This window comes from Anser cygnoides, chromosome 2, assembly GCF_040182565.1.
Source record: "Anser cygnoides isolate HZ-2024a breed goose chromosome 2, Taihu_goose_T2T_genome, whole genome shotgun sequence".
Taxonomy (NCBI): Eukaryota; Metazoa; Chordata; class Aves; order Anseriformes; family Anatidae; genus Anser; species Anser cygnoides.
The window spans coordinates 14,584,948-14,611,982 of record NC_089874.1 but is presented as its reverse complement, the minus strand read 5'-3'; the positions used below and the strand labels follow the sequence as shown (position 1 = coordinate 14,611,982).

At 40.8% G+C, this 27,035-nt stretch overlaps 1 protein-coding gene across 3 annotated transcripts in view; it reads left to right on the top strand.

The window, feature by feature from the left end:
* The window catches only part of CCNY (cyclin Y), a 126,838-nt gene that overhangs the window by 53,445 nt on the left and 46,358 nt on the right, over positions 1 to 27,035 (top strand). For all 3 annotated transcript variants that reach the window (XM_048076573.2, XM_048076575.2, XM_048076574.2), the window contains exon 2: positions 23,826 to 23,900. In XM_048076573.2, coding sequence (XP_047932530.1) covers positions 23,826 to 23,900 — 75 coding nt within the window. The remainder of the gene's footprint in view (positions 1 to 23,825; positions 23,901 to 27,035) is intronic.

The following is a 27,035-nucleotide window of genomic DNA, read 5'->3' as shown; positions in this document are numbered from 1 at the left end:
AAGTAGCCCATTTTCTAAGAATGGCAAGAAAAGGAAAATACTAGTGTGTTCCTTAAACTTGTTAAGGAGGGCGGTACGGTAACTGTTGTTGAACTGCTGCTACGCACATTATCCTTAAACTCTCTAGCTAAAGATCTAATTTGACTGGTTTTGTTCATAGAGTAAACTTTTCTGTTCTTTCAAATTGCATCTGACTTTTTTGCTCAGTTCTATTAATGAAAATAGCTTCTGCACTTGCAGAAGAAGCTGTTGTTGACACAAACTGGTTGGGTGTTTGGCCAGCAACTTGCATTAGCTAAACCTAAGGATGTTTTTTTTTTTTTTTAAGGCATTGGTTGAAAATCTAAGGGAACACTTATAAACCACCCTGAGGCCCAAGCGTAGGACAGATAAAACTTTCAGCTTACTTTAATTTCTATTTTTTAAAAAGGAAAAAAATGAAATGGAAGTACCTTCCTCTGACCCCTTACTTTGCTTCCCATTCATCTGCTGTAGGTATCTGCTCTGGCTTTGGCTGGGAAGAGCACTGTGGGAGTTTATCATGGAACAGACCTGTGACAGTCTGGAGGAGACTGCAGGACAATTTTATTTACAAACTGTTGGAAATGGAAGTACAACACTTACTCCCACCAAACACCAGTCCCTGGCTGTAGAGCTGTACTACCAACTGCATTTCTAGACTTATGTTTAGCACGGGACCAGAGCAGCTTTCTGTCTTGCTTAGGCTGTTCTCCATGCTGTTATTCTGCCTTCTCTCATTTTCAACTCACCTTGAATTTGTGGGTGGATCAAGGATTTCTTTTCCTGTGTCCTTTCTTTTCAGGAGGCCTTTGTGAGGGCTGTGCTAGAGCCTGCTGTCTCACATGCAGCCCTTTTGCAGGGCTGTGAGCGCTTCCCCACAGCAGCCGATGGAATTTCCTGGAGAAACCTCCAGGATGCAGCTGCAAGCGTAACATCGACACTGCGTTTGGTCCAAATATGTTCACCTACTGTTATTTGGCACCTTCTGACCGTCTTGAAAACTTACTTTCTTCTAAGATGTAACTGTTTACTAGATTATTTTTCTTTTTTTTTTTTTGTTATATCAAGTTGAGGCACAGGGACTTGCAAAATGCCTGTGTTCTTCAGTGTGATGAGTAGAATTTTCTGGCTACGTTTTTCTAGCCCGTGATGTTCTAGGCAGTGTTTAGAAATTCTCCAAATGTTTTATTAGCTACTAAGATGTGATCAGAAAAAAACATTCGAAGACTGACAGTGTTGAAAACTGTTGTGAAAGGATGCACTGGCGTGCATGCTTGGATGGACTGGCACATGCATAAGGAGGAAGAATGATAAAATATGTGCAGGGATGAAGCAGCACAGTAACAGTGCATGGATGAGCACTAGCTGATACTAATTAGACAAACTTGGAAAAGGGGAAATGATCTTATCTGTTGCAGCAGGGGTAACTTTTGATGAGTTTAGCTGTGTCATCCTTTTTCAGTTTTTGCTGTGCTCACTGAGCCTCAAGTAATAATGGCATCGTAGCTGAAGGGTAACTTACCCAAAGCACATGGTGCTGTACAGTTCTACACTACTGAGAGAAGAAGAGTTAATTTTTCCAAGAGTGGGATAATATTTCCCCTTCCCAAAATAATACATATATGTGAAAGTATTAATTAAGAGACTAATCATCTCCCTGAGAACAGAGTAATCCCTGTGATGGAGGATAGCAGCTGCGTGGGCATCAGACTTCACCAGTGGTGTTGAGCATGGAAATATTTGCAGGAGACACTGAAACAAGCCAGAGAACAGGTGTGCCATGGCAAGATCTCTCGTAAAGCTCTGCTTTTGGCCTGAGTAGAAATCAAATAATGGCAAGATAGGCTCCTCTTTTCAGTAAAATTTACTCAAGGGCCTACAAACAGTGAAAACTTGAGATAACTGACCATGGTGAAATTCAGTTCTCTGTGCAGAAGGCTGTTTTTTCTTATGCCTTTCCTGCTGAGTTCTTCCCTTTATGAACAGAAGATAATCGAGTGTTGGGATTGTCAGTGATTAAATGAGAAAGTGGGAAATGAATTGAGAAAATGGGTAATGGGGATTAGACTCTGTGAGTGCAGCCTGGGATGCTGTTAATTGCCATTTACACAAGCAGACAGTATTAGCTGCTTTCATAAGGCTTCTGTACTTTGCTGTTGTGTTCACTTATAACTTTTCTGAAATTCCTGTTGGGAGTTTTTTTCAACAGAAAGGCGTAAATCATAAGGAAAATTAATACACAATCTGGCCGTAGATGGTGAAATTCATAAGCTACACAGGTTATATATAGCTGGTAAAAACTCGGATTTGCATGTGATTTATTTTTTTTTCATTTCAAGAAATACGAAGTTGGCTTTTAAAAAGCTGTTGTTGTTATTTATTTTTTTCTTGCACAAATCCAGTAAGGTAAATTGATCTTGGTGAAAGAAAAGAAAGGGAAGTAAATAAAGATACTTCGCAAGCTCCTATTCCTTTTTTTTTCCTATTGCGTTTTAAATGTACTTGCTTTCTGTGGTGACTTGAAGGGAACAATTTTCCACTTGATTGTATGTGTTTTACTGTATGACAGTTGAAGACACGCTGATTCATTACAGAATAGATATGAAATTTTTCTAGTGGAGCAAAGTGGGAGGGAAAGCACAGAGAGAGATTTTCTTATTACATTTAAAAATAATGAGAAAAAATTGCTTGGGAAAAAAACATTTCAGCGGAACTTTCTTACAGCTATTTAGACATCAACTTTTCTTCTCTTTGCTAGATTTGTTCATTAAGGTCACCTTGGAACCAGAAGTGAAGAAAGCAGTGGCTTGTGAAGGATGCCTTCTGTTACTAAAATCATGATTCTCCTGACAGTAGTGTGACAAACTAGGAACAAAAGTATAACAACGAATTTGTGGCTTATCAGAACAAAAGATGTAGGCCTGTTAGATTTTGAGGGAAATCCGGAACATGTTTCTGCTGCGTTCTTGTCCCACGAGTTTCAGAAACGGGAGCAGGCCAACATGGGCTGTGTGTATAGTTACCTCAAACCATGAATGTAGCTCTTCGCATCCTTGCTCTTTGCAGAAGCTCACCCAGTGATGGATTTGGTCTGTGACAGAAATGCAGGCATTTTGATTTGTAGTTTTGTGTCTCTTCCAGAGCTCATCTGACTGATCCTTTTGTCTGTGGAGCTGACGCCGATCTGTTTGAGTGCTCATCAGGCTGCTCTTGGTCTCAGCAATGCTGAGACATCTGCTATGCCTTCCGTGTCTCAGGAGGCCGTGGTATTGTTTCTTTCTTGGCATGCCTGAAAGATTTCCTGGTTTTAGGCTTATTGTCGCTCTGTCACAAAGTGGAACTCTGCACCCCGACTGCCTTAGACTCTCGGATCTGTGCTGACTTCCAGGATATTTTAAGGCTTAAACGCTGCAGCATGCTGCAGCTCTGTCCACACAGGTTTTCTGGGGCATCTGCTGCACGTATAGGTGTGTGTTATGCCTCAGCCTATACTTTTAAAGTATTTGAGGACATCATTGCTATTTACATAGTAGTTCAAATTACACACAGATTAGGCAAAAGCGTATAGTTTCTGCTGTATTTGCTCTTCTGGATTACTGCTTTAGTTTGTGAGGAGGATCCAGGGTTTTTCTGTGGGAGCACCCATGTTCACCCCTTCTCCATCTCAAACACACCCAAGGCCTTCCTCTTGCCTTGTATGTGAACCTTCAGTGCCCAAATTCATTTTCTTTACACAGCTCTGATGAGCAGATTGTTCAGCCATTCTCATTAGTCCTTCAACTATTTAGTATAAGTACAGATGTTTTAGTCAGTCTTGAAACTAATACGCGTTGCTTTAGTGCAGACAGGATCTCTTGCAGGCTGCTGTATGAACCTTGAGGTGCTATGTGGCATACTTAGAGCAAGAAAAAAAGTTATTCTTCTAAAAAGATTAGAATTTTAAATGAATCCATACAGCAAGGTTAGGAACCCAGAGAATTATTTATGCAAATTCACAAAGTAAGCTTGTAGCGAAGTTGAATGCTTACTGTAAATTTCAGTAGTCTCACCCCTTTGCCTCAGCTGTAACGACAACCTTGCCTTTATCATGCTGAAGAAAAGCCAACAGCAGAAATGCCTGTGGCTGTTAGCACACGTGTGCCACGGAATACAATGTGTGTACCTAAGGCCAAGGCACCGCAGCACGTGGCAAATCTTTAAGACATGAGTCTCAAATTGTTGCTCTTTCTTCAGTCTCCCTGGTATTTTGAAGCAAATGAAGGACTGTGAAGTATTGAGGACAAATGATTTTCTCCTTTTGAAGTCAGACAGATTGGAGACAGCATCAAGTTTTAAAGGTTGAAAAACAGAAAAGAAAGATGATGCTAATGATTTTTCAAAGGCTGATACCTTTGAGCTAGATTCACCTTGCTAGTACTTGTGCTATAAAAATATGTCAAGAATTGAACCTCCTATTTTTTTATATTCTAGTTTTTTGAGTCTTCAAATAGAATAATTGGAACTTTGCTTTTTCAGGTGAGTCCATATTGCAGACAAGTGAATGTTAAAACTTTTTTTCCTGTGATGTCTTTGAAAATGTTAGCTAATTGCAGATGAATGAAACCAGACCGACTTTGCTGATACCTGGAAGACTTCCAGTTGCCTTAAGACCAACGCGTGTTGAATATTGATGGATAAAGGGTATGGGAAGACCTGTCTAGTACTGCTGTCACTGGAACTGCTGATGTGTTACGTGCCTGAGTGTTTGAGAAAAGGCTAAGGTTCATCCAGTTCACAGGTTCTCAGAAAAAGCTTCTAGCAACAGTGACGTCAATGTCAGTTCTGGTGGGTGTATTTTACTGTGACTGATCTGCTGGTATTTGGATCAAAACCACTGAAGTTATTGGATAGAGTAAATTGGTGTAAATCCATTAACTTCTTTGGAGCACCCCTCATTTACATCAGGACCAAGATTAAGTTATTAAATAGGTGTGTTTTTTGTTTGTTTTTGAATTATTATTTTTAATATTAAACTCACATCTGGCTTTTTTCTAATGTTTTTGATGGTACAGAGTGAAAGAACTCCATGTGATTTCATCTACATGGATGTGTACTTTGGAAAAATACTCCGTTAAGCTTTTGAATGCATAAGAAGTGGCAGGTTTTTAGGCAAGATTCCAAATCCCTCCCACATATCTGCAAGTTATATAATCAAATCCTGTGTGTGTTTCATGTCGCTAGGACAAAGTACAAACAGCAAAGTGAAATTAATTCTTCTCCTTATATAAAAGGAGGCTAGGAGCTGCCAGATTTTGCAGCATTATTACAGCAAAAGTCACAGGATTTTTTTTTTTTGGTAGGGTGATGAGGATGAAGCACAGATTGGATTCGCACTGAACACAGGCAGGAGGTGAAACTGTGGTTACTCAAGTCAATTTGTTGCACAACTAGTATGAGCATCGAAGGGGGAAAGAGAAGGACGTCTCTGTTGTCTTTTTGCAGGTGGCCAGAGGCCAGTCAGATCTTTTAGTTAGAAGACAATATGTTATCCTCCCACATTTTTGAAGAACTGTAAGGTGGCTGTAAGGGAATGTTCAAATGCCATATCTTGTTTTGTTGTGTGCCATTTGAAATTTGTGTCTCTGGCAATGGTCACGATTTACAAATTATGGGAAATTCCTATGGGTACGTGTCAGAATGAAAGCACTGCATCTTGAAAGTTTCTCTGCATCCAGAACCTGTCATTTTGTTTAGAAATATGGACTTGTGGTATTTTGAAAAATAGTCACAGAAAATAATTTCTCCAAGATTTTGAGGTGCAAACAAAGCAGTGTCAGTTTTGACCAGCATTTATGAAGTGTTAAAAGTTTCTCAGACTCCTGCTGAACAGGGGTGTGCTTCTGGTGTAGGCACTTGATGGACTCAGGATCTAGTGCCTCATTACAGCCAAGCCTTTTTCAAAACCTCACTGCATTGTATAAATCTGGGATGAGTTACATGTTGAATAACATGTTCAAAAAATATCAGACAAGTGTTCAAGAAAAGCCATCAGATGATAGCCTGTTAGCTGTTGCTATGTCATCCCTTCTTTGGGTTGTCTCCTCTGCCTGTTTCTGAGTAGGCTTTTGCTTTTTAGATGATGCTTTATTAGCTTTGTAGCTTTTCTTTTCCTTGTGCTTTACATGGTATTGCCTGTCCAGTAGTGTATCTCTTTTTCTTCCCATTTCTGATTTAGTTTATTTCACCGTCTGTTTTCTGTTCCTCATGCTATTCCACGTGTCTCAACCAGCTGCCCACTGCAAAGTGTAAGGGCCATGGTAAGCAAAGCAGCCTAGATGAAAGCTGAAATCCCTCTTGATTGCTTTTCACAGGTAGCAAGGGCCTACAAAATCCTATACATTTAATTTGCAGGCATGGGGAGGAAAACACAAAAACACAAAAGTCAAAACCTAAAACATCCATTTCACTCTACCCAAAAGTCCTGTAGATTTGTTGTGCGGAAGTAGCAACTCTGGTCATTGTTACATAAATCAGAAATGTATGTGTGGTTTTTTGATGTGTGGCTTTGGTCTAGATGTGCACTGGTAGGAAAAATAAGGTTAATGACCAATTCTTCCTGCGTTGGTCCAGGTCCCTAGCCAATCTGCAGAGTACATGTGTATGGTATTAAATGGGAAATGAGCATTATTCCATCTGGAAAAACTGCAACATTGCAATCCACTGACCCGAAAGTTAGGAGGAGTTGTAGCATGGCCTGGAGCAAATGAATAATTATGCCCTTACTGAAAGGTTGGTTTGGGCTTGTTTCATTTCTGATTCATCTGCATTCTGGCTCCTGTGGCTGATGCATAAGGCATACAGTAACTCCCTTTCCCTCTGCTTTCCAGAACATCACCTACCTGAAAGACAAATGCATGTCTGCTCGGTGCTCTCTGGGGACAAAAGTCCATATGCTGCAATAAATCTGGTACTGGAAAGCTGTCAGAACTGCAACAGTGGAGAAAAGTTAGTTAATGTTAAACCGCTAGGCATTGACAGCTTTTCTCCTTGCTCAAAAAGTACATGCTGGTCCAGTTAATTCCCTGCTTTGAGTTAAGTTAATCCAAATATTTCAATAGCTCTCAAAGACAAAGGACCTATTTGGTTTAATTAAAGCTGTTTATTTTTCTAGTATCAGATTACAGTGAGACAGACCAAAGTGCTGGCTGGCCCTCTGTCCTGCCTCCCGCAGGAGCAGATGAGAGAATACAAAACCAGAGAAAACACATGTTTTTTCTTCAGAATACCTGGTTTCTCAAAAATTGCACCTTGGGAGCTGCCTGAGCAGTTACTATGTGCAATCCTCAGTGAGTTTGTCTTGCAGGAACCTGTCTAGTCCTTTCTGAACCGTTCAAAGTTGTAGGAACTTCAGTGTCTTGTGGAAAGTGGTTCCCCAGCAGTGACGGTGCTCAGGAGCCTCCTCCTTTGGTTTGGTTTGGATATGTCTCTGCTATTTGCATTTGTTCCCCATTCCTGCATGTCCGGAGCGGTAATATTCAGAGCTCACAATTCTGAAGAAGAATGAAGAATTATTTTTCTGTGTGCACCAGTTTTTTGCATTTAGCTGCCATTTTATTGGCCGGTGACTAAGACATTCTCCACAGCCGGTGCTTGTTCGCTGTGCTATGTTCTATCATCTGCAGCCTTTGGCATCTTATTATAGTCACTTCATGTTTCTGAGTGCTTTGGAAAACAACGGACAGCCCTCAGCTGTTGAAAAGTGACCATTTCGTCCTGCCCTTCGTTTCCGATCTTTTAAGCAATTTGTGCCTGACCTTTCCTGGCATTGAATGCCTGCTTTGTTTCAGAAGCAGGCGAAAGACCTTGTTAAAGCCTTTTGTGAGTGCTGGTAGGCTGTATCTACCAGATTTCCCTTATGCAAATGCTTGTGGTTCTTGAAAGGGTCTTCAGTATGTTTGTGAGATGTAATGTCCCATTACAAAAACCTTCTTGACTTTCCTTCTGGTTGTGTCCAGATACTTTAAATATCAGGACCTTACTGTGAAAAGTAAGTTCTTCAGAATAGCAGGACCTTCTGGTAAATGCCACATACTCATTTTATGTGGTGGTTCCTGAATGTATGAAATTAAATATATATATATATATTTCATTTTTAAAGGGCAGCCAAAGTTTGGGTAGCTACTTCTATACATACATCACTTGCCAGTAAAACCTCTCCTGATGTCAGCTCTCCGGCCTGTTTGAGTGCAAAAGCATCTGACAAGGTTTGAAATGATGAACTACTGTCCCGAGTAGAACGACTCACTGCATTCAATTTTTTATTGGCAGATCAGGCCTTCAAACAGAAAATTTCATGTCTGCTTAGCAATTGCTTAAACATTTAATCTATGGCATGACTAAATGCATTCCTGATGGGAGTACATGCTGTTAATGCTGTGGGTATTCTTCCCTGTCAGTAGCTTCACTCAGTAGGTTGTCTTGGAGGAGACGTGATGAAATCAGTCTGAGCATGCTACATTAGGAATTATCTTTTCTGATTTAATATATTGCTGTTTTTAATTTATTCTGTCATGGCAACTCTGAAGGCGGTGTTGCCGGCTGACAGTTGATTTTAACGGCTATGTGGTAGCCATTCGCAGTTGTTACTTGGAGTGTATCTACCTGAGAGGTTACATTCAGGTCTGAGCTGTGCTTACATGGATATACGTAATGAATCACACACAGAATCACAGAATTGCAGGGTTTGGAAGGGACCTCAAGAGGTCATCGGGTCCAATCCCCCTGCCAAAGCAGGTTCCCTAGAGCAGGCTGCCCAGGTAGGCGTCCAGATGGGCCTTGAATATCTCCAGAGAAGGAGACCCCACAGCCTCCCTGGGCAGCCTGTCCCAGTGCTCCGTCACCCTCACCGTGAAGAAGTTCTTTCGCGTGTTGGTGCAGAACTTCCTGTGCTCCATTTTGTGGCCACTGCCCCTTGTCCTGTCCCCACAAACCACTGAAAAGAGATTGGCCAAATCCCTCTGTCTCCCGCACTTCAGGTGTTTATATACATTGATAAGATCCCCCTCAGTCGTCTTTTCTCCAGGCTGAACAGACTCAGGTCTCTCAGCCTTTCCTCATAGGGAAGATGCTCCAGGCCCCGTATCATCTTCGTGGCCCTCCGCTGGACTGTTTCCATGAGGTCCCTGTCTTTTTTGTACCGGGGAGCCCAGAACTGGGCACAGTACTCCAGGTGAGGCCTGACCAGGGCAGAGTATAGGGGGAGGATCACCTCCCTTGACCTGCGGGCCACGCTCCTTTTAATGCATGCCAGGATCCCATTGGCCTTCTTGGCCACCAGGACACACTGCTGGCTTATGCATCCTTTAGATTAGTTCATCCTTGGTACAGGATGAGGCAGGAGTCATATAGAAACATATAGAAACAGAGACAGGACAACCTGTCGTTCACCAGGACCCCCAGGTCCTTCTCCTCAGAGCTCCTCTCCAGCAGGTCGCCCCCCAGCCTGTACTGATACGTGAGCTACTTAAGGCAAAAATAGCTCAGAAGAATTAAATTCAATGAGTTAAATTAGTATTTCCTTGCCAGGCAATAATGTGAAGTGTTCATCCAAAAATGTTACATTAGATGCGGTCTGACATTTGCATGCATCTTCCCTGTAGCCTTGGTACATGGAACAATTCCCATGATCTGGAATAAGCTACTGCTTATAAATAAATGTAGATTTGAATTATTAGAAGCAGGCTATAACAACTTATGACCATGTTGGTGTAGCACTTAATTTTATGTACATTTTGAATTAATTCTCTGGTCCTTTGTCAAGAAATGTGTCAGGAAATATAAAGGGAGTCCTAATGTGTCCATCTCTGATATGCCTGAGAAGCAGCAGAGCCCAGCTGGTATGACTGATGTGTAGAGTACAATAGTTCAGTTGGAAGGGACCTACAAAGATCATCAAGTCCAACGGCTACTTACAGCTCTAGGTCCTGATTCTGGTCTGAGGCTATGTTTTCCCAGGGCAGCAGGTTTTCCTAAGAAAGAAAAGGATCCAGACGTTAAGCTCAACGTATATTCATGGCTCAGAAAATTAAGGAAGAAAAACTGGTTTTGGAGATTTAAAGATCAGACTTGAGTAAATTTACTCTGCCTTTCCCAGTTTTCTTAGAGTATATGGCTGTTTCTATATGACTTCTGCCTCATCCTGTACCAAGAATGAACTAATCTAAAGGATGCATTAGACTGTGCAGTGAAGGAGAGATTGCTAGTAGGAATCCAGAGCGATTTGTTGCTGAAATGAAGCACTGTGTACAGAGGACATCAAGAGAGAGCATGATGCCAGGGCAAGGAATCCAGCTTTCAGGCCGATGCAGTGTCCACAGCAGCAGCCCATCCTGTGTGACACTGTCAAGTTAGAAGTTTTGTAACAGAGAGGATCCATTTGGTTTAACTTCAGGTGACTGGATTTCAGTTGGATTAGTCTGAGTTTGTCACCACTGGTTCAGTATACAGTCAGTGGAAGAGTCACCATATCCAGACTTTGGCTCAGCCATGCCATCCCAAACATTTGTTTTAAGATTTGACGAATGGCCACTGGACAAATGCACTTCCAAAAATGTGTGCTTTATTGTCTGTGGGGCAGCTGGCTAACTAGCTCTGTGTTAGGCATCTACAAATAACAGCATTAACATTGGTTAAGACTCTGGTCACTAAGCATGTGCTCTCCTTTTTCTGCCTGCCTAGATCAGAGCCTGGAGTCTGACTTGCAGAGGTGTGGAGGAAGCACAGAATGGCATCAGGATTTTAGTGATTTTAGTCTTCGTTACTTTGCCTCAGTCCTTCACCTGTAATGGTAATACCAGGACCCTCTCAACCTTTTTTCTGTACTGTACACAGTCTGACTTTGCATGTGTTCTCTGCATCATGTCTCAGAATTGCAGTTTCACAGTGACCTTCCCTCTACTTATCAGTAGCACAGATATCCTTCTTCTGGGCTTGATCTGATAAAAACTTTATCTGCCTCAGTTTAGGATAGCTGCATTGCTTGTGGCTGATCAGGTCAGCCTCAAGACCTGAATATTATATGCAATGCCTGTGTCCATGTGACTGGGAGAAAAACAGATAGAAGGCTGTTTTTATCCCTTTTTTCAGTTGCCCAGAGCTCCTATTAAGAGCTAGAGAGTTGCAAGATATCAGACCTGAAGCTAATTACTGCTCAGGGACTGGATGTTACTTGTCCTGGGCATTGAGCCAATGTAATTTTGGGAATAAGTCCCTATTTGGGATAAGAACAAAACACTTCTTTATTATTGAGATCTAAAAGTAAATATATAAGACTTTTCTGTGTCATATAAGTGTTTATAAGTCATTATAAATTCACAGCCAATAACACAATATACTGCTTTTTTTGTCACTCTGGAAATAATATCTCCTACACTGACAATTGTGCAACATATTAAGTTGTCATGAATTGCTTCTCCAAGATCAGCACATAATAATCCTGTGCTGACTCTTCTGAAAACAAATAAAAATCAAAGATCTTAATCAAAGACTGAGGATAAATATCAGTTAAAGATCTGCAATTGTTTTCTTCAAAGTTTTAATGTATCTTTCTCACTCTTCTTGTTTATTCTCTTTGTCGAGTATATTGGACAGGTGGGTGTGAGTTAAACTGATAAGTGTTTTTTTTTGTGGACAGGCAAAATATGTGGAGGCTGGAGATTTTTAGGTTTGACAAGCTGTAGTGGCTGGAGTCCAAGCAAGCCTTACAGAGCTGCATCAGAAGCTGAGCGAGCTGTGTTACATGTGCTCTGCCACAGGATTGGAGGGAGGCTGAGCCTCCTAGGCTTAGGGATGACACTGTAGCTTCGTGTTGTAGCTGTATATGTTCGTGGCTGTTTGGGTGCAGGCACAAATGTAGAGTTTCAGTGATGAGAGAGATTTCTAATTCAATGCCAATTGCTTTTCAGTTTTAGGTGGTGATCTGCAGGCAGTACTGATGTTAACGCTGTATCTTGGTAGCAGGGTAATTTGGTTGCCATGTGAATATAAATCTGCAGGGGAAAAATTGAAAGCCTATTATTGCAGTTTACCAAGTATCCTGTGGTGTTCCTCAGAAAAGATCGCAAATTACATTTTTGCATATTAAAAAACCAGCTGCTGCCCTTGAAATCGCAGAATACCCCTACAAGTGCTTTATGTTACACTTGCACTAAATTTTCTGAGAAACCTGAATGGATTCTTTCTGTCTGTATTTCACAGATTACCTGTCTGCTGTTTGATAAATACTTCAACTTTAGATCACAGCTCAGTAACAAAACCAAAGGAAAAAGAAGAGATCCTGGAAAGATGACTTTTTTTTATGCTGTCATTTATTAAAATAATTTCTCTAAGGGAATGAGGAGGGATAAGCTCCACCAGCTCTGATGGGCTGGTGTAAGGGCTCTGCAGAACTTCAGTCACTATCATGAAGTTACATTTTTCCATATGAATAGCTGACCTGCAGCTCAAAATCTTAGGGCCCAATTTGTGAAATATAACACATCCTTAAGGTCATTCAGTTTCTTAATGATTAGTGTGGCAATAGTGTCTGTGTTCTGAGGAACAGTGAAATGAACACACCTCGATGCAAAGCTGCAGATGATGCTTCAATCTAAGATTAAGGCTTGTAACACCAGCTCACCTGTGAGTTGATGACGATCATGCTTTCTACTGATCTGTGTCATCATGCAAAATTGGTTCACTTTACTGTAGGTTAACCCAACGCTTCCACTGACTGGTACGGTGTTTTTGACTCAGTGACAAATAATTCCCTGCGAGCTGCTAACATCTGGGTTAAATTTGTGCCAGGAGTGCCAAAAATCACAGGCATCCTCACTTGTGGCATTGTTGGCTTGATGCCTCTTTTGGTGGAGAGTGTGGCAGTGCTGTATGAATGTTATGAAATGGTAAGTAAAATAATTTGGTATGGCAATAGCTACTACCATTTGTTTAGATCTGTAATGTTACTACATTTACATCTGTAAAAGATTTTTCATGTATCATATTAAATGATTATCTTGCATTAAATAAGAGTGTACCATAATGTAATTTTTCTGATGTATTTGTGAGAGGGAAAATAAGATTTTGTTATTATTTTTAAAAAGAAGTATTTAACAACAGTTTACATTCTGTCCTGTCTACCTTTGGATCTAATAGAGCAGAGTAAATTCATTTTAGAGTGAAGTATACATGATGCAAAAATATATTAGGGAAAAATCATTTGTGGTGCTCAGTGTCACTGAAGCATTAGAAAAATGCATCAATTTTTGTTTAAGGTTAATAGGACTGTGGTTTTATTCACTCTGTTGCTATACGTACCTCTAGTGGTGCATGTAAAAATGTACACAGAATGGAGAGACACCAGCCTTCTCTGTTACTTGGGGAGGGTTTGAATAGTGTGTTCTCAAGCACCAAAAAGTGGTGTTTAGTAATTAAACGGGAAGGTCAAAAGTAAAAGCATGAGCAGTGATGGGAGATTCACAGCAGAGAGCCGAAGTGCAAAGTAAGATGCTCTGTTTAAGGTGTGCATTGTAGTTCCTGCTTCCATTTTGCATTAGTTGAAGGCAACTGTATCACTTAAGTTTGTTTAAAAAGATTTTGTGGGGATTATGTCTTCATATAATTGTTCACACTACATAATGTTCAGTGAAGGTCACGCTTCTGAAAAACTGATGACAGGTCTTGTTGGCCAGCCTTGTCATCTTCATATTCCAACAGCAGAATGGAAACGTCTTGGGTGCATTTCCTTGCCCTTTGGTGAGAAGCATTAGAACAGCTTTGCTTGGCTTCAGCTTTTTTCCCCCAGCAGTGTGTTCCTCGGGATGAACTGAGGCAGGTTGCAGACCTGAGACCTCTGAGGGACCCACTGTGGTGTATGCTGGGTGTTCCTCTGCCTCCCCAGCTCTTCTGGACTGAAATGTGCCCTGTACTTGATGCCAGGAAGTCAGAAGCAATGCAAGGTCTTTGAGTGTCGGACTCAAAGGGCTCTGCTTGCTGTCCAAGAAAAATGTTTTTCATTCTAAAAGTCTGTTTATACTCTCAGGAGAAAGAAAATTGGGTTTTAGAATGAATTTTTGACCATGCAAAAACAGTAGCATCACAGGGAATGTTGTCCCACATCTCTAGAGTCAGTGGGTCTGGATTCTGGCATGTCTGCTTGGTATCACTGGAGTCCTCTATAAAAACAAAGCAAGGGGCCAGTTGTGATTCTTGGGCTCAAATCTGTTGATCTTTTTTTTTTTTTTTTTTTTTTTTTTTCACATGAAAAGTTCTTTTAAAACGTGGGGTTTGGGAGGGAAGCTTTCTGGGAGGACAGTTTTCTGCTGAATATTTATCAGTGTCACTTGTGCTGTGCTGTGTCATGAGCGTGCTAGTAGAAAGGAAGGGAAGCATGCTCATCCATAGAGGCCTCACTGTGTCTTCTGTACTCCGTTCTTCTCAAGTCCTTCATAGCTCCCTTGTAGGACACAGCTCTTTGTTAAGGCACTTGCACAGTCCTTTCTTCTTCTGAATTCATTAATTCCAGATTGTAGGGTTTTTGAGTCAGATTTATGATTTGTAAAGAACCTCATAGAAGTCTTCCTTTGATCACAATTCTCCCATGTGCTACAGTTTCCTTTAACTTTTGTACATCTTTTAAGATAAGGGGGAAAGTACATTGATTAATACTACAGAAACCAATGGGAAGGTACCAATTTAAACAATGTTAAAAAAATGTTTTGGCTGGATAATGTTAAAGGTATGGTACTTGAAAAGTTGCTTCTGTTTGCTGGCCTTAGAGTTCCTTTCTGACAAGTGACATAAAGACCTGGCTTTTAGAGTAGACCATGTTCTGCACATCTCAGCTGTTTTAGGGTACTGTAATGAAGAATCATGCTTTATCCCTTCCAACTTTATTCTCATACTCACTGTGACAGAGCACTGGGATGTCGTCATTAACATTCTTTCTCACAAAAATACTTCAGTGGAGAGACGTTTTCTTTTGAAGTAGCTTACTGGCTCCTTACACTAGACATAAAGTACTCTAAAAAGGTAGTGGTAAATCTTGTGGTCTTTTATGCTGCAATTCTGTGATGTTTCAATGACTTGAGCTGTGTACACTTCTGTGTAGTGGATTTTACATCTTCGAAGGTTTAGTGTTAAAGCAGATGTGGCTATTGTTATTATCCACTGAAATCAGAGTATACAGTTTAGTCCTATTTTGGCTTGAAAACTGTGAAAACTTCTGAGCAGAGAGTGTCCTGAGTTATTTTATTCCCTGTGCTTGGTGCATTCCATTTTTGAGAGACATAACCCCAAATTAATGTGCAGAAGTCTCAAATGGAAACTTTAGTACTAGTTCAGTCATATGTTTTTCCAAATATAAGATTGTGTCCTGGATGCTTAGCTTAAATCATGTTTTAAAATAACAATAGTGTGTAAGAATATACACAATAATGGTGAGAGATTGCTTTCTTCAGTCGTCTTCTTTTCTCTTTCTTGTATTTTAAAGTAATTTGTGTTCTCTTGCTTCATTTTACAAGAGAGAGATGTGGGACGTTCTCTCAGGTGAGGTACTCATTTAACTCTTACCAACTTCTGAGGGAATCTGTTTTTTAGTCACAATTGTAATGTTTGAGGGACATTAATTATGTTTGTTTTGGTTTTTTTTTTCATTACTGTACATCTAAATGGCTAATTTCTGTTACTAGAAGGAAGCAACCCACCAGAGTAAAAGGGAAGAAGAAGGACATAGGGTGCAGACTGCTGAAATTTATTTTCTAGGTTCAGTGCTGGGGCCATTGATCTACTGGTCCGTGCCTGGAGGATATTGTCTCTGTTTCTCTTCCCAGAGATTACATCAGTTCATTCATACAGGCTGGAGCAGCTGGAGAAATGCCGTCTCTGGTCCTGCTGGTACCAGGAGGGCGGCCTAGGCGAGGGAGGTGCAGCTCTGGCAGGGCCTCCACATCAGGGCCCGCTGCGAGCCCTCGCTGTGCCGGCTTCCCTCCGGTCACCTGTGCTTCCCTCTCCCGGGGTTTCCATGGCAATTGTTTTCCGCTCCTCTTTGACGTGCCTCCTTGAAACTCATAAGGCTTAATCAGACGTTGCTCCTTGCTGTCATTCTTTCAATTTCTTGCTAAACAACTGCGTGGTGGTTTTGTTGTTTTCCACCCACCGAGGCCATACGGGGTAGTTGCTCTGTCATGTCAGGTCGTCGTAGGTGTAGTGAGGATGGTAAGGTTAATTAGTTTGTGTGGCTGCAGGCCTCCTCTCTGGCATGCCCTTGACAGGTGTGCTCTTTTCTTTACCTGGAGTCCCTTTAAATGATGAAAAAACGTATCTTCTGGAAAGAAGAAATATGGATTGATTTCTTTAAGTATAGGACAGGTCATGAAATTAATGTGTGACAGTATCTTTTTCCTTAATTTTAGTGGTGCTTCTGTGGTGGCATTGATAGCCTATAGTCTCCAAGTGTAAAGGGAAGGAAGCGTAATTTCACCAGATTATCTCAGGACTGCTGAAGTATAAAACAACTGTTCTACTCAGCTTAGATTTTGGATCATCCTTGAATCAGCATGAGAACATTGGCAGTGCAAACTTAACTTTCATTGCTTCAAAGGAAGGAAACTTTTCTGATAGAATAAACACTTTTTCAGGCTTGCTCCCTGTAGTGCAGCCCTCAAGCACTATTACAAAAGAAGCAACGGTGTTGGTTTTTCCTATTTGTGTCATGGCAGATGCTATGATGCACGTTGCTCAGAAAGTAGCTGCTACAGCACCCGTCCTTCACCCTATTGTGGTTCTTGTCGCTATCTCAATAGACTTGTGAGTTGGAAAAAAAAAGTTGTTTTTCTTTTTAACTATTGCCACGAATTATGTCATTTTATCGTTTTCTGTTTTTATCGTGCTTATAATGAATTCTGACCACAAATCTTAAAATCTAGATCTCTCTGAAGTAAGAATTGCAGCAGAGTTTGGTGCACTTTTGGAAAGTTTATACACGTGACACTGAGACTTGCTGAGATTTTGTGCTTAATTTAAATAACGTTTTTTTCTGAAGATTTTATAGAACTTAAGCTAGAGGCCCCTGGGATCATCTGATCTGACCCACGTATGAATCATAAGCCCATAACTTGCATCCAGCTATTCGTAAATCAAGCCTAAATATATATGCAAGACTAGAGCCTGAAGACGTTTGACTGAAGTAATCTTTTAGGAAGGGAAAACATCGAAATATGTTGAGTTCACATTTCTTGGATGTGGAGATGCAGTGCCTAATTATCTTTTTTTTTTCAAATTCATAATTAAAATCTTTCTGCTTTCATTTTCCACTGCTTTTGTTCTGTTGTGCACTAGATTAGAGGGAACTTTTAGTGCTTTTTCTTCTCCCCCTGTGAAGACGTGTGAACTACAGACAATTCCTAGCTTTCCTTTTTGATCAGCTAAACGTTTTGAACTCTGTAAGGTTCTCATTTTAAGGCATTTTCTACAGTCCTCCAGACATTCCTGTAGCTCTGTTCTTTACTCAACTGAACTTTTTCCTTATCCTTTTAAAATCTGCAAACTGAAGCTGTATTCAGTATTTTTTGTCTCAGTAATGCTTTTTAAGATCTTGTGTAGAGATTAGAAATCTTGCCTGGGCTTTAGTCCAAGTCTGAAACTGAACTGTTTTACAGCTTGCTTCTTTTTATGGCCATATTTGAATGCAGCTACCGTGGCTTCAGGAACAAAGTTTCTCACAAAGTCCAGGGAGAATCTCATTGTGGTCTTCTGGTGGGTGTCTTGAACTTCAGGGCAGTTACGTATCGAACTGAGTCACGGGCAAAATCTACCTCTTGTTCTTGAAGAGAAAGTGAATTTATTTTGATGTGATAAATCAGAATGCCTGTTATGACAGCTGTTATTTTGGCGTGCTACTGAATGAGGAAGAGAATGCAATCTTAAGTTTAATTGCATGTATTTGTAACTTTGGTCTTGCCCAAGTACTCCGAAATTGTATAAATTGTTTTTCAGCATGTGATCTATTAGCTGAAGCATACCCGAGACTGACTTTGCTTTGGCTAAGCAAAATGAAGTGTGATCTTAAAAATGACATTTTTAATAGATGATTGTGGTGGTTTTACCCTGTTATACAGCTGAACTCCACCACAACCACTCTCTCACTCCCCCTCCTCAAAGGGAAAGGGGGAGAAAATAGGATGAAATGGGCTCAAGGATTGAGATAAGGACAGGGAGATCACCCCCCCAATTATGATCACAGGTAAAACAGACTCAGCATAGAGAGATGAATGTAGTTTATTACCTATTACTAACAGACTAGAGCAGTGAGAAACTAAAAGCAAACTAACAATACCTTCCCCCCCACACCCTTTTCTACCTCTTCCCCCTGAGTGTCACAGGTGAATGGGGAAGGGGGACCATGGTCAGTCCCCGATGCTTTGTCTCTGCTGCTCATTCTCGGTCCCTCTCTGCCCCTGCCCCGACATGGAGTCTCTCCCACGGGATGCCGTCCTTCCCGAACTGAGCCTGCGGGGGCTGCCCACAGGCAGCAGCTCTTCAAGCACTCCTCCCACACGGCTCCGTACCACGGGGTCCATCCCCCAGGAGCAAACTGCTCCAGCACGGGGCCCCCACGGGCGGCAGCTCCCCCCAGACCCCCTGCTCCTGCGGGGGCTCCTCTCCACGGGCTGCAGCTCCGGCCCGGGGCCTGCTCCTGCGGGGGCTCTCCATGGGCCGCAGCCTCCTCCAGGCCACATCCACCTGCTCCACCGGGGGCTCCTCCACGGGCTGCAGCGTGGAGATCTGCTCCGTGTGGGACCCATGGGCTGCAGGGGGACAGCCTGCTCCACCAGGGGCCTCTCCACAGGCCGCAGGGGAACTTGTGCTGCATGCCTGGAGCACCTCCTGCCCTCCTGCTGCACTCACCTTGGGTGTCTGCAGGGCTGTTTTTCCCTCCTCACTCTTCCAGCTACTGTTATGGTGTTGTATATTTTTTCCCCTTCCTTCAATCTGTTCTCCCAGAGTCCCAAACAGCATCACTCATGGCTCAGCTCTGGCCAGTGACGGGTCCCTTTTGGAGCCTTCTGGAGCTGGCTCTGATCTGACATGGGGCAGCAGCTGGGCTTTGCTCACAGGGGCCACCTCTGCAGGCCCCCTGCTACCAAAACCTTGTCATGTAAACCCAAGACAATGACATAGAGATACATCTCTCTCTATATATATATCTTTATAGATATATGTGTCTATATAAATATCTGTCTTTATTATAGATATAGATTTATGCATGTGTACGTGTACATTTATAAATAGACACACACCTTTGGTTTGTAATCCTGAGAAGTCAAAAAAAAAAACCTGAAACTTTCATGGGGCATCACACTGTTTAGGTGTTTCCAGTATGGGAGCTATATTTTAGTCCTTTAGAACTGGGAAAAAAAAAATCCGAACTGATTTTTGAACTACAAAGAGATCTAGGAAAATATTTCCTATCTGTGTAACATTTTTGGTGTGATTTTAAGGTCTCAATTATTGTTAGGTGGCTACAGGCTTGACTAATTCCAGTACAGAGGGATAAGACGTAGGGTTTTTTTTGCTCTAGAATCATAAATTCTTAGGAATCTTGAATATGAGATCTGAACTGCAAATGATACTGTCATAGGGGTTTATGTTCTGGAAGAAAGTAGAGCGTAGCTAATTTTACTCTCAGTGGTGGTCAGGAGGGGTTGATTTATTTGTGGGTTTTCCATCTTGCATTTATTTTAACTGGAACAAAATATACCAAAATCTTGAGGTGCCCAGTGTAGACAAAAGAATGGTACTGGATTGTGTAGTTCTTGGGTATGTTCCAGCATGCAATTAACTTGTTACTGTATCTTAAGTGACTTCACTATTAAAAACATGCCATTAAGGGGAAAAAATGCATTTTTACTCTTTTTTTTCTTCCCAGATTTAATTAGCTTTACTGAAGCAACTTATGGAAATAAGTATTATCATTGGCAAAGGCTTTAGTAATGTTTCACTACTTTAATGCCTAATATCTACACTTAAATATTTTAAAAGAATAAATTCTAATAATTTACTATTCTTTGTATTTATTATTGAAGATAATTATTGTAATCTTAAATTCTTTTAATATACTGGGTTGCTCTCTAAATCGTTGTGTCAATTGTTACTTGCTCCATCATTTTTAAAATAAATGAAATCCTTGCAGAAACTCTAAAACCAAAGAATCTGTAATTAAGAAGAATGTCCATTAGTCATGAACAAGTATTTCCTGGAAATAAAATTTATAGTGAAGGATTTTGGATTTGGAGAGACAATGACTTTTTTTTTTTCTTAAAAGCATTTTGGAATGCAGAGTAACTGCTAGAAAAAATACTCACTTAAAATCCTTCCTTTGTAAGGCTGTGATGAGTCACAGAGCAGACTGCTAGTAATGGATCAAATCTTTGTACAGATTTTGATGATTGAAATTCTGGCTCTCTCTTGCCTCTCTAAGAGTTGAATATTGCTTGTGTGAGTTTAAATCTCTCTCTATCGTCAGCTATTCCATTACAAAATGTGTAAAGCATTCATATTGTGGCTGTTTTTCGTGAATGCTTTTCAAATGCTAGAAAGCATTACTAAGATGACTAAAGCAGTATGACTCGAGGATGGAGATAACTTTTGGATGGATAATGTCCTTTGGTGACACGTTAGTAACTTCACATGCTGATAGCATTTGATCTCTTATGGCACTGTTTATAATGACAGATGTGTAAGAATTTGTTGCCAGATTCAAAGAGGCATTTATTTTCAAGCTGTACAGTAAATTAAGACATCTTAGGTCAACTAGCGACTGAAGTCTTCCTTCTATGTTGTGAAACTGTATCTGCTTTAATCTCCCAATATGGCAGCAGTGATGGCTTGGAGAAGTACGGTCCTGCTGGTGGCCTGTGGGGTGCTCGGATTTGCCTCGTGCTCTTCCTGGGAGGAGCGGGGAGTGGTGGAGTTGCAGGCACACACCACACAGCCAGGGCTTTTCAAGCCCCCAGGAGCTGTGCCGTTCCTCAAAGGGAGCAGGGAGACAGCCTCTCTTAGCAGCACTTCTTCTGGCCTTCTTCAGTCTTCTTCTGGCCACCTTGCACTGGGTGACCAACCCTAGATAGGTTATTCTCCTCTAATTTTTGTGAGGGCACTTGAAGGAAAAACAGGCAGATATGTTTGGCTGCTCTTTTGGGGGAGGGCATGAAAGAAGGGTCTTGGACAAAAGAAGACACATACTCTGAAGGGTTCAGGATGGATGGTCTGGGGCCCGTGGGGTGGGATGGAGCCATGGTGCTACCTGGAAGCAGCGAGCTGCCTCTCCCAGGCTGGTTCCGAATCCTTGCTCTGGCCTCTGCAGCTGCTGAGGTGGGATCTTGCTGGCCTTCTTTCAGCTTCTGCCAGAATAACAGTTCATGCTTTTTTTTAGAAAGATTTTAAGTCCTCCATTGTTTCACTGCTTCTGCATAATAGTCTTTTATAACACAGGAATCTCAAATAGTTGCAACTTGACTGCAAGATGTGGCAATTGGTTTTCTTTCTTTTCAGCCCTGCAAGCAGACTGTAAACCCGTACCAGGCTGTTATTACTCCCCAAGCAGACAATTTTCTAGGCATGAAGGAGAGGAATGTTCGCCTCTTTGGGGGCAGTGTTTTGACAGTTGAGTTCAGCTGTATTTTTACCAGTCCTGTTTTGTTGACTGAATTTGCCTTGCTGTACTTTAAAAGATTTCATAGAAAAACTGTCTGTAATCATTTAAAAAAATGCACTTTTTAATGGTAATGTATTGTGCTGTTTGATGAAAGATTAATAGGATGATAAAAAGCAATATATTTTGCTGTTTTAAAATACTGATTACTCTTTGCTTAACGATTTACATCTTGAATTGAGCTTAATGGAAAAACTATCCTGAAATGAAAAACAATCTTCACCAGCGCTATCTGTCACGCTGGGTAATTTTTCTTCTTCATCTCCATGTCTAGATAAGCTGCAGCAAGTAACAAGAGAATGCTCTTTCCAATTCCCAGTCCTTCCAATTCAGAACTTCTAGTAGAATGGCCTACTTAAAATCTTCTCCAAGCTTGGCTGTGAAGTGTGGTTTCTCAGAGAATCAAAATGACTTTCCCTGGAAATCTTTTTTCCCCTCTCCTTTGTGGCTTTGATAATAATAATAAGCCCCCTTTCTAACTGAAGAGTTGTTTGTTTGGATTTCTAGGTTCTTCCTAGTAAGCAGGAAGGCCAGTATTTACTCCAAAAGTGATCTCCAAGTACCAGCAGCATGTCAGGCTGCTCATCAGGGCTACCAAGGTGGTGAAGGGTCTGGAGGGGAAGGCGTACGAGGAGCGGCTGAGGGCCCTGGGTTTGCTCAGCCCAGAGCAGAGCAGGCTGCGGGGAGGCCTCATGGCGGCCTGCAGCTCCCTCACGAGGGGAGCGGAGGGGCAGGCGCTGAGCTCTGCTCTCTGGGGACAGCGACAGGACCCGAGGGGACGGCATGGAGCTGGGACAGGGGAGGGTCAGGCTGGGTGCTAGGGAAAGGTTCTGCACCCAGAGGTGGTTGGGCACTGGGACAGGCTCCCCAGCGCAGTGGTCATGGCACCAAGCTGCCGGAGTTCAAGGAGCATTTGGACAATTCTCTCAGACATAGGGTCTGGTTTTGGGGTGGTCCTTTGGGGACCCAGGAGTTGGACTCGATGATCCTCGTGGGTCCCTTCCAAGTTGGGATATGACTATGATCACATGGGCTGCAGAATACAGGGAGATGGAAAGGAAACCAGGAGAGCATAAAGGCTGTGCTTGGTTCTCAGTTTTTGTGAGTTTTCACAGAGATGGAGGGGAGACAGAAATGTAGAAAGCCTGGGTGAATCACCAAAGATAAACTTATCAATGCCCATAGGTAGTTTTGCATAAATGGCCTGTATCAAATGCGAGAGAAGGTGTATCTGGAGATCAAGGGAATGTAAAAGAACTAAGGTTGAAGCAGTTACACTGGGAGAGCAAGAAAAAAGATAAAAAGCTGTGTGCTATTTTTTAGCACCATGCTTTCAAGTGGATGCAAGCATTCGAGGGTTTTGAAGAATTGGTATCAGAGTGGAGTTTTGGAACAAGTAAATTCAAGGCATTTTAATCTTACTAGGGAAAATAACATTTCTCAAAGTTCATATATGCTGTGATAGATTCGTATCTTCAACCTGTTTTGAGGACTTTTTTTGGAAGTTACAGAAAGAAGTATGTTCACCTGTGAAGTGTCACAAAAGTTCTAAGCTTTAGTAATCTTGACCATTTAAAACAGTCTGGGCTAGACTTAACTCGTTTACATTTAGCTTCAATATCTACTAATGTAATCACATCTAATCATGGAAACCCATCTATCTACAGAGGGCTGCATATTTGTTTTATAATACTTCATGCTTCTGTAATTACATATAACAAGCTGTATTCCTGCGCTTAGCAGTGGCTTCAGGATATGGAAGAAGAAACTAATGGAAAATGGATAATTCCCAACTTCTTGTGTACAGGCTTCTCAAGTTGCTTTATCTGTTTTCATCCAAAAGCAAAGCAGCCCTTAGAACCCAAGTCTAATCCCAAAGCTGTGTTAATGCAAAGCATTTGCATACCAAAAAGAGCTACTTGTGTGAAGGGTAATAAAAAAAAAAAAAAGGACTTCAAGATTGATGTTGTTTTGCAATAATGTAAAATTGGTCTTCTTAAAAATAAGAAAACCTGAGCATACTGCTGGATAATCATAAATGTTTTAATGTGCTATTTTTTTATTTGTTTCTTTCCAGATTTGAACATGGAATTCAACCCATCAGATCATCCACGGGCCAGTACGATATTTCTCAGTAAATCTCAAACAGATGGTAGGTTACTGAATTTATTACAGTATTCACTACTGCAGTTATCTATGAAGTCTTTGTTAGAATGCATGTGATAGCTACTTAATATATAATTTCCCTCCCCCAAAAAGAGGCTTTTATAGGCATCAGATTAGAGTTGAAAGAAGCCAAACCTTTAGTTAATTATTTTGTCATACTCAGCAGTAGAAGATACAGATTTGAGTCCTGTCATGCTGAAATTATAAGATCCCAATAGTCATTGTATCAAAACTACAAATATAGGTAAGGCTTAATATATTTTAAAAAAGTATCTGTGCAACTGTTTGTTTTTTCTGTTTTTGTTTTCTTTTCTTCTAACATGCTGAACAACAAACAGGCCAAGCTTCTTGGAAATAAGATTTAGAAGTATTTTCCTGAAAAATGACAGTTTACATTAGCTTAGAAGACAGTCCAAAGTTTCCTCTGATATAGCTGATACTGTAAATGAGTTCAGTACTAAATTTTAATAACAAAACAACCCTCTTCCCACCCAAATGTTCTGTCTTTTTCTCTCATTATGGATTTGATGTAATCATATATTTGTCTGGAGTATTTTTTTATTATTTTTTATTCATAGACAAAATAATCTCTCTGGAATTTACATCTGTTAAGCAGGCCTCTTGATAGACTTAGTAGAATAGAAGCCATTTACTAGGGCTCTTTCATTCCCTGTTGGACATGTATGACATGTTGTTTTAGAAGTAGATGAGAATAATTGATGCAAAACACATTATTTTCTACCAAGACTTTCAAAGCAATTTCTACATTGTAATTCTGACTGTATGAATTCTTTGTCCGTCTTTCTGTTGCCTATAAATGCCATTTCTGATTTACATAGTAAATTGCAGTGTCAAGGACATCACTTTAAAAAGAAAATGTAGTTTTCAGATACTGTATATTTCTTGCTAATTTTTTGAGCTTGACTAGTACAAAGAGGATACATTTAGGCCCTGATTGAAGAGTTGATTATGTGAGTACATCTTTTGCCCTTCAGATTGTCCTGAATTCAGCCCTAGTTCTGTCAATGCCTTATTATGTAGTTTTGGATGTGATTTACCATCTTGGTCTGCTTTGGTAGTCTGTGAAATGAGTATGATAATATTTCCATAGTATACTGTGTTGTCAAGATCGATGTCTATTTTATAGTGTTTTGAGATTGTATAATCCCATATGGATGCTACATGTTTCTCATTGCAGTTTGTTGGAAAAGAAAAATGAAAAAACAATTCCAGGTCCACCAACTTAAATTATGACCGTACCTGGTGATTATTCTGACTTGTAGTAATAGCGTTTAATTTACTGCAAGATGGAGTTAGCTGTAAGAATTTTTTAATATGACAGTTTACACCCGTGCTAGGGTTGGTCTATGAAACCTTGTTCTAGCTTAAGTAATATGAATATCTTACGTGGTTTTGAGTGAGAATAATGAATTTATTGAAAAAATGCAGAAACTTTTTCAACAAGGATATAAGATCTGTTCAACTATCCTTGATCAAGGTGGTAAAAATGCAAAGGCTTGTACAAAATAAATATTCTGCAAACAGTTAACTACTGATGTATTGCCAAAAATCATCCCATTCTGGTGGGACAACTCACTATCATAAGCATTTTGGCATTTTGCTTGGCTGTACTCTGGGCCTGTCATGGAAATAAGTGAGCTGATAGGAGTTACCATACTGTTCATAGATGTTGCCTAACACCCCAGAGTGTGTAGGTTTGTATTTTGACAGCCTTCTGTAGAGCCTAGGGGATCCCCAAGGTGCCTGAAGTTAGTGTGGGAGAGCTGACCTGGCAATGCTGGAAACACCTAACCTGGACATGTAACTACTTCTCTCCATTACATAAATAGTGTTGGGCTGTCCTGACAGTAAACAGTAAATGAAAATATATTTATAGACGACAACTGCAGATGTTTAAGATACATATCGGAGAGCTGAGGAATATAAAGACTTGGGGTTTCATCCAGGATCCAGCTGTGGCTCTTGAGTGTCCATTACATATTTCTATAGTGGGAAAGGGCCAGTCCACAACTACAGGCAAGAGTAATGTGGCAAGGTTTCCGTCAGGCAGCTTCACATCTGGCTTTCTGGTAACCCACATTTGGCTTTCTAGTAACCTTGTATGCTTACAGCCTCACTGGTAAGCTTGTTGTACTGCCCTAGTACAGGAGCTGCACTCTGAGCTGCTTGTGAGCAATATGTGAGTGAAGAGCAACAAGTTCACTACCCCAAATACAGTGAAACGGGACGTGGCATCTCTGGATGTTACATGGTCTGAATTTCCTGTTGTTCTGTGCAGCTTAGATGCCGTGCTAAGGGCCTGGACCTGTCCTGTCCCTCACAGTCAGTACTCTGCCTGCACCCTTAATTACCTGAGAGTTCAGTGACTCTGAAGAGGAGTTGAAGACACAATAAATATTAATTTGATACCTAACTAGAATAGCTTTTAAAATGCTTCCAGCTCTTTGTAGGAATTTACTAGGTGCTAAATCTTACATGAGTGATTCTCCCTGTTTAGGGAGATAGTAGAGAATCACCTTTTATTTCTTTAACTTGTGTGAGTACTTTATGCAAGTTCTTGTTTGTTTGGTGAATTTGGCCTGTAAACAAGATGAGCTAGGTGACTGAAAAGCCATGCACTGTTCAGTCCATGGTTGTGGTTAAGCCAGGGTTTCCAAACCTTAGCATTCCAATAATGTCACTTCCTTTCCTTGTAATAGCAAGAGGACAGTGTTTGCTCTTTCAGGGTGCTGGTAATGGTCTTTCCTATATGTGGGTTACGGCTGTCCTGTTTTCCTAACTTATATTAGGCCTTACACATTGAATTTATTGGCTAAATTTTGCAATATCAGTGTAACAATTGGCTTTAGACAAATAACATTCTGAAATTATATTTATACAGTGGATAGGAGTGAACTAGGCTGCATTTTATTTTTATTTTTAAGCAGGATGAGTCTCCTGTTTCTCAGACAAGACAAAATAAAATGATCTGCAAACAAAATGAGAGACATCTTCATTGATGTTATCCTCGAGGATTTAGTGTTCTGTACTGGTGTGGGTAGCATTGAGGTTGTCTATAGAAATTGCACAAATGAGACTTCTACTACATCTCAATGAAAAA